This window comes from Glycine max, chromosome 1 (assembly GCF_000004515.6).
Source record: "Glycine max cultivar Williams 82 chromosome 1, Glycine_max_v4.0, whole genome shotgun sequence".
Lineage (NCBI taxonomy): Eukaryota > Viridiplantae > Streptophyta > Magnoliopsida > Fabales > Fabaceae > Glycine > Glycine max.
The window spans coordinates 41444273-41452210 of NC_016088.4; the positions used below are offsets into that span (position 1 = coordinate 41444273).

Below are 7938 nucleotides of genomic sequence, written 5' to 3' on the forward strand. Positions count from 1 at the left end.
TGTTTTTGAACAAATTTGGTAAAATTCTCTTTGGGAACTTCATGATACCAAATTCAAATACTTCAGTATAATCTTTGACATTAACAAAATTTTCTCATAAGTTGTAATTAAGTTACTGAATGAAATAGTTCAGTCCTACGAATTTTTGACAACATTTCTCAACTAATTACCATCATATGTTTTTGTGTGAATTTCAATATTGCAGAGAAATTTGGTGGCTAAGGATTTCAATATTGCAAAAGAAGCAGGGGGTGTTGGTAAGGCAGTAATTAAAAATTTCACAGTTGTTGTGACTAGTAACGCCTTGGAGATTCGGTTATATTGGGCTGGGAAAGGAACCACTTCTATTCCATTTAGATCAGTTTATGGTCCTCTTATATCAGCTATATCTGTTGATCCTAGTGAGTTGTACTTCTCTTGTTTTGTTTTCTGTTCTCATCTTTAGCTTCTAATCTAATTAAATCTTGCATAATAATCATGCAGACTTTATACCCCCATCAGAAAGTGGTAGTAGCAGCATATCCATAATAAGGGTTGTGGTTGCAGTTGTGGTTGCTGGAGCAATTATCATCTTGATATTTGGTATATTGTGGTGGAAGCGCTTTTTAGGATGGGAAAGATCAGTGGCCAGAGGTAATCACCATGAAGTGAATTAAATTAAATTAACCTGATTACCAACCTTTTGCATGAAACACCCGAGAACTGTTACACACACACAAATATGTATATATACATTCATTTGTTTGTAGAACTTAGTGGTTCCCTATCAATTTAGTTGGCCTATTTTCTTATCTATTTTGCTAACTCCCTTGACAAGTAACAGTGCTAGGATGGTGGATTCAATGAAGCCATTTGTTTTCTTAATATAAGATATTTCTTCCATTTGTTTGCTTCTATTGGTAGAACTGAAGGGTTTCGAATCACAAACTAGTTTATTTACCCTACGACAAATCAAGGCAGCAACAAATAACTTTGACAAATCCTTGAAGATTGGAGAAGGAGGGTTTGGTCTTGTTTACAAGGTATATCCTCTTAAATCAACCACTTTTTCTTGAACATATTTGTTACTCATTTATATTGGAGTTATTTAGAATAAAAAGGTTTAGTATGTATATGGGCTTGATCCAATTCCTTGTATATGCTGAACCAAGTATTATAAATATGAGGGTAGCTACACATTGTAGAATATGCCTCTCTCTATCTTTCTCTCTCTCCCTTATCTCTTTCTACATAGTATCATACAACTTTCAAAATGACGTCGTTTTGGAGGGACAACACCGGGACAGCACGAGAAAGGACAGCAGAGAAGCCAGGTCCGTATTTTGGGTAAAAAAAAAGTGTGGTTCATTGCTGCGTAAGGATGTCTAACAGCGACGAAGGTGCCAAGGGGCCTACTGCGGAGATCGTTACCACTTCCTACAAACTCACCGATATCAAGCTTGATGGCGACAGTGAGAATTATATGGAATGGAAGCATTTGGTTGAATTTAGTCTTGGTGGGATGACTAAGGAAGATTATCTAACAGAAACATGTCCAGATGGATCTAAGACAATGATGTGGAATATTAATCTTAGCCTTTCTCGTCAATTCCATTGATAAACAGACTCAATCTGTTATCACCCATTGTAATACAGTGAAGGAGTTGTGGGATTTTTTTAAAAAATCATCTATGGAAAATTCAATAATTTGAATTGGACTTATGCTCTTCTGCAAGAAATTTTCCACCCTAAACAGAATAAGCGGAAATTGATGGACTACTTCTTAGAGTTCTAGAAGTACACTGAAGAATTGACTTTTCTCCTTGCTTGCAAATTTGTGGAGGAGATGGTGACCCAACAGAAGAAGCTTATAGCTCTAAGGTTACTTTTTGGTCTTGATTCATAGTTTGTGGTGGTTTGCTCTCAAATATTATCTAGTTGGCAGGTGGATACTTTTACTGATGTTTTCTTTCGGGTTGTGCAGTCCTCTTTTGAGGGCTCTCGCTCCACTCCTGAGGGTGATTCCCTTGATCGCTCTGCTCTAGTGGTTCAATCTGGAGGTCATGGCCATGGTCGAGGTGGAGGTCGTGGTGGACAAGTGACGTGCTATGGTTGTGAGTAAGTGAGTCACTATAGACACCAATGTGCTCATTCCTCTCAGAATCAGCAGTACTCACAATCACAGGCTCATGCAGTGCCGCAGCCTGACATTGCCACTCAATCAGAGGAAAAACCTAGGTGGTTATGACTGATGACGAGTCATCTACACCTTCTTCTACTACTTCTTCTTCAACCACATTTGTCCTACACCTTCATCTACTTCTTGACGTTTGGTCATTGATTCTAGTGCCATAAATCATATAACAGGGGATTCAGGTATATGTTCTTCTTTCAACCCTTCCAGTATCCATTCTTTTGTTACACTTGTTCATGGATCTAGTGTTCATGTTTAAGGGGACTAGGTGTACTACCCCAATTCCTACTTTTTCATTGTCTTCTATTTTGTACTTGCCCGAATTCTCGTGTAACCTCCTTTCCATTAGTCAGTTAACGCGATTGTTAAATTGTTCTATAACCTTTTTTTCCCCAATTCTTATGTATTTTAGGATCTGTAGACCCAGAGGCTATTGGTAGAGGAAGAGTATCTAATGGACTGTACTTATTGGATGAAGGAGTTTCACATGCTTTTGCAGCTTGTACAATCCCCATGTTTCAGCCTCATTGTCAGCTAGTCATTCATCTTTAGGAGTTCTTAGAAAATTATGTCCACCATTAGAGTCTGTGGAGTCTATTTTGTGAGTCTCGTCAATTGTCTAAACACCATCAGAGTGTTTATTTGCCTTGTTTAAATAAAAGAGCTCATGCTCTCTTTGATATTGTTCATTCTGATGTATGGGGTTCCTGCCCAGTTACTTCAAAGTTTGGTTATAAATATTTTGTTATATTTGATGAAATCTAGATCTGAATTGTTCACCATATTTTGTCATTTTTGTTCTAAAATTCATACTCAATTTGGTTGTTTTGTGAGTGTTCTTTGTAGCGATAATGCTAAAGAATACTTTTCTGAACCATTTCTCATTTTCATGAATGAAAATGGCATGTTGCATCAATCTTCTTGCATCCTCACTCCACAACAAAACGGGGTGGCTGAGCATAAAAATCTTCACCTTATGAAGGTTTCCTGAGCCTTATTATTTGCAATGAAGGTTTCAAAATTATTTTTGGCAAATGCAATCCTTACGAGGGCGAGCCCTGGTGCAGCGGTAAAGTTGTGCCTTGGTGACTTGTTGGTCATGGGTTCGAATCCGGAAACAGCCTCTTTGCATATGCAAGGGTAAGGCTGCGTACAACATCCCTCCCCCATACCTTCGCATAGCGAAGAGCCTCTGAGCAATGGGGTACGAATAAAAACAATGCAATCCTTACTGCTGCATATTTAATTAATCGCATGCCATCTTCTATATTGAATGGTGTAATTCCTCACTCTGTTCTCTTCCCCTCTCATTCTTTGTTACCCTTACCCCTAAAAATATTTGGTTGTACTTGTTTTGTGTATGATGTTTATCCTCAAGAAACCAAGTTGGATCCAAAGTCATTGAAATGTGCTCGTGGGTTATTCTAGGACCCAAAAGGGGTATCGCTGTTTCTCTCCAGATCTTGGTCAGTACCTTGATTTTGCAAATGTGTCTTTTGTTGAAGATCGTTCGTTTTTTGTTGAGTATTAGTCCTCTTTGTATGTGTATGAGTCAGATGATTTGTTCTTAAATCACACTATTATCCACTCTGCTCCTCCGACTCATCTCGATACAGGTTTCCAGTTTTTTAAACAAACATATCCTTGCCACCCTAAATAGGTGTCACTTGAAGCTGAAGCCACATGTGAAGCTCCACCAGAGGATACTCAACCTCTACCAATACCTCTTCCAACATCTGCAGATCCTCCTTCATACCTTGATTTCCCTATTGCACTTCATAAAGGTAAACACACCTGTACACATACTTATCCTATTTCCTCACATGTGTCTATTGCTCATTTGTCATCCACCTCAAAGTCCTTTGTTGCTATCTAGATTTTGTTTCTATCCCTAAATCTCTTTTAGATGCCCTTAGTCATGGTGGCTAGAGACAAGCAATGAAGGAGGAAATGATAGCTCTTGAGAAAAATTGAAACATGGGATTTGATTTCTCTCCCTGCAGGGAAGAGGGATATTGGTTGCAAGTGGGTTTATAGTATCAAAATGGATTCTAATGGGTCTGTGGCTCATTTAAAGGCTCGCATCATTGCCAAGGGGTATGCTCAAACTTATGGAGTTGATTTTACTAATACTTTTTCCCATGTTGCTAAGCTTAACTCTATTCGCATTCTTATCTCTCTTGCTGCTACACATCATTAACCTTTATTTCAATTGGATGTAAAGAATGCTTTCTTGCATGGTGACTTACATGAAGAGGTGTATATAGAGCAATCACCTGGGTTTGTTGCTTAGGGGGTGTTTGGCAAGGTGTGCCGCTTAAGGGAGTTGTTAAATGGCTTGATGCAATCACCTAGATCTTGGTTTGGGAGATTTAGTGGTGTGGTCCTTGCATTTGGACTGAAGCTGAGTCAAAGTGATCATACTGTATTTTATAAAAATACTAACCTTGGCAGCATCTTACTTGTGGTGTATGTTGATGATATTGTGATTACAAGAAGTGATAATAAAGGTACTGACAACTTGAAGAGTTTTCTTCAAACTCAGTTTCAGACTAAAGACATGGGGGCCTTGAAGTACTTCTTAGGTATTGAGGTTATGTACTCGAAGAAGGGGATCCCTATGGACCCAGGGGTTAAGCTGACTGTAGATGGAGTTCCATTCTCTGATCCACAGAGATGCAAACGAAAGGTGGAGAAGCTTAATTATCTTTGTATCACTAGGTCGGATATTTCCTTCCCAGTAAGTTTTGTTAGTCAATTCATGAGGTTCCTGACTAATACTCAATGGGAAGCATTTATCCACATTAAGTACTTGAAGAAAGCTTTAGGAAAGGGGATTGCGTATCAAGATCATGGGCACATATAGGAGGAAACATTCTCTGATGCAGATCACATTTGGTCTCGTATGGACCGCAAATCTACCATATGAGCTACTGTGTATTTTTGGGAGGTAATTTGATCTCTTGGAAAAGTAAGAAGCAAGATGTGATGAGCAAATCTAGTGTAGAGGCAGAATACAGGGCTATGGCCCAAATGACTTGTGAGTTGATATGGGTGAAACAAATTTTGGAGAAGATAGGATTTGCTAATACCTATCCTATGACATTGTAGTGTGACAATGAAGCTGCCACACATATCGAATCAAATCCAATCTATCATGAAAGAATGAAGCATATTGAGGTAGATTGTCACTTAATCCTAGAGAAGGTTCAACAAAACCTTATATGTACCTCTAATGTCAAGACAGGAGATCAACTAGCAGATGTGCTTACAAAAGCTTTGAATGGGGTGAGTAGTGATTTTATTTGTAACAAGTTGGGCATCATTAACATCTATGCTCCAACTTAAGGGGGAGAGTTAGAGTCATTTATATTAGAGTTGTTTAGAATAAAAGGGTTTTAGTATGTATATGGGCTTGGCCCAAGTGCTTGTATATGCTTAACCTAGTATTATATATATGAGGGTAGTTACACATTGTAGAGCACACAATCATAGTTTACTCCTATGCTCTATCTCTTTCTCTCTTCCTTATCTCTTTCTACAATAATGAATGAAATATTGTACTTGTGTTAATGTTTAATGTAATACTATTTTTCACCTATATAAAATTTTAGGGTGTACTATCGGATGGCACTGTAGTAGCAGTTAAGCAGCTTTCTACTAGGTCAAGGCAAGGGAGTCGGGAATTTGTAAATGAGATAGGCCTGATTTCTGCTTTGCAACACCCTTGTTTAGTTAAGCTCTACGGCTGTTGTATGGAAGAGGATCAATTGCTACTGATTTATGAATACATGGAAAACAATAGTCTTGCTCATGCTTTATTTGGTAATTGTTTTTCTCTACTTTCAAGTCTCATTTATGTTTCTGTAATAATGAACCCTATCTTATTCATGTAACTTACATTTATATGTTGTTTAATTTCCATATAAGCCAAAAATGATGAATCTGAGAAATGTCAATTGAGATTGGATTGGCAAACAAGGCATAGGATTTGTGTTGGTATCGCTAAAGGTTTGGCTTACCTTCATGAAGAGTCCAAACTGAAGATTGTTCATAGGGACATCAAGGCCAATAATGTGTTGCTGGATAAAGATCTCAACCCCAAGATATCTGATTTTGGATTGGCAAAGCTTAATGATGAGGACAAAACCCATTTGAGCACCAGAATAGCTGGCACTTAGTGAGTTTCCATACATTTCCTTTTTTACCATTTTGCATTGATCATTACTGAGCTATATGTTGGATCCATTATCATACTATATTATAATTTCACCAAGCTTGATGATGGGGACAAAACCCATTTGAGCATTAAAATAGCTGACACTTAGTGAGTTCCCATACATTTCCTTTTTACCATTTTGCATTGATCATTATTGAGGTATATGTTAGACACGTACATTATCATAATATAATAATAATCAAGAAAAACAATAGACATCATATATTGAAATACCTCATGATCAAATTTAAATTGAACTTACACTAGTTTATGACTTAAAAATGTACTGTAATTGGTGAATTTTCAATATTGTAGTGGGTACATTGCTCCTGAGTATGCAATGCATGGTTATTTGACGGACAAAGCAGATGTTTATAGTTTTGGAATTGTTGCATTGGAAATTGTTAGTGGGATGAGCAACACCATTAGCCAGCCTACGGAAGAATGTTTCTCTCTCATTGATAGGGTAAATTATGCCTTATACTCTCTTGCCCTCTGCCAATCTGATTTTGAGAATATCTAGCATGGTGTTGTACATTCTGTATAAAACTATAAAATGAATTTCATTTATTGACACCTTACAAGGGAAATACACTATACAGTTAATGTTTCTCAAATCTGCTGTAATGTCCAAATTGAAGATACCCAAGAATGCATCATCAATTCCTTGCATTTTGTAAAATTCTTGCGTCTTGTCCAAATATGATGAATTAGCCATCTGCAAAAAAAGAAAAAAGACTTTTTCCACATTATATTTCCTACTTACCTATATATATTTGCACCTTAAATTTGAGGTCTTGTTTGATTCAACTATAATATCTAACAATTTTTTTCTTTAACCAAGCCAAATGATATTTTGTGATTTAGCCAACCTCATCTTGTGAGATAAAGTTGTTGTTGTTGTTGTTATTGTTGTTGTTGTTGTTGTCTAATTGTTTCAACTTTCAACTGTGAATTTAATTTGGAATCAAATGTTTGATTGTTTGCATTAATTTTACAATACTAGGTACATCTCTTGAAAGAAAACGGTAATCTAATGGAGATTGTGGATAAGAGGTTGGGTGAACACTTCAACAAAACGGAGGCAATGATGATGATCAATGTAGCCCTTTTATGCACCAAAGTCTCTCTAGCACTCAGGCCCACCATGTCTTTAGTGGTAAGCATGCTTGAAGGGAGAACACGTATTCAAGAGGTGGTGTTAGACAAAAGAGAGGTATTGGATGATGACAAATTTGAGATAATGCAACAGTATTATCAACACAGAGGAGAAAATAACATAATTGAGTCTCAGAACCTAAGTGACCCTACGGGGGAATCTTCTAAACTTTTCGCTGATACAAGTTCTTCTGGTGAGCAAATTGAAAGTTAGAGAACTTATAGAAATGAACATCTTGTCGTTGCTCTATATATATTTAGTGTTTGGCACAACTTATTTTGCAAAAATGAAGATACGGTTCTTGTATCTAAATAAGTAAGGGTTTGAACAAGTTTGCATAACCAATTGTAATAGAATTTAATGAGTGGAAGAATACTACGTTTTCAA

The 7938-nt window shown here is 37.0% G+C and overlaps 1 protein-coding gene across 1 annotated transcript in view; it reads left to right on the forward strand.

The window, feature by feature from the left end:
- The window catches only part of LOC100801071 (probable leucine-rich repeat receptor-like serine/threonine-protein kinase At3g14840), a 30791-nt gene extending 22853 nt beyond the window's left edge, over window positions 1–7938 (forward strand). The window contains exons 18-24 of the mRNA XM_006573301.3: window positions 206–401; window positions 484–633; window positions 904–1022; window positions 5788–5998; window positions 6104–6353; window positions 6708–6858; window positions 7399–7938. Of these exons, the coding sequence (XP_006573364.1) occupies window positions 206–401; window positions 484–633; window positions 904–1022; window positions 5788–5998; window positions 6104–6353; window positions 6708–6858; window positions 7399–7764 (1443 nt within the window). The 3' untranslated portion in view covers window positions 7765–7938. The remainder of the gene's footprint in view (window positions 1–205; window positions 402–483; window positions 634–903; window positions 1023–5787; window positions 5999–6103; window positions 6354–6707; window positions 6859–7398) is intronic.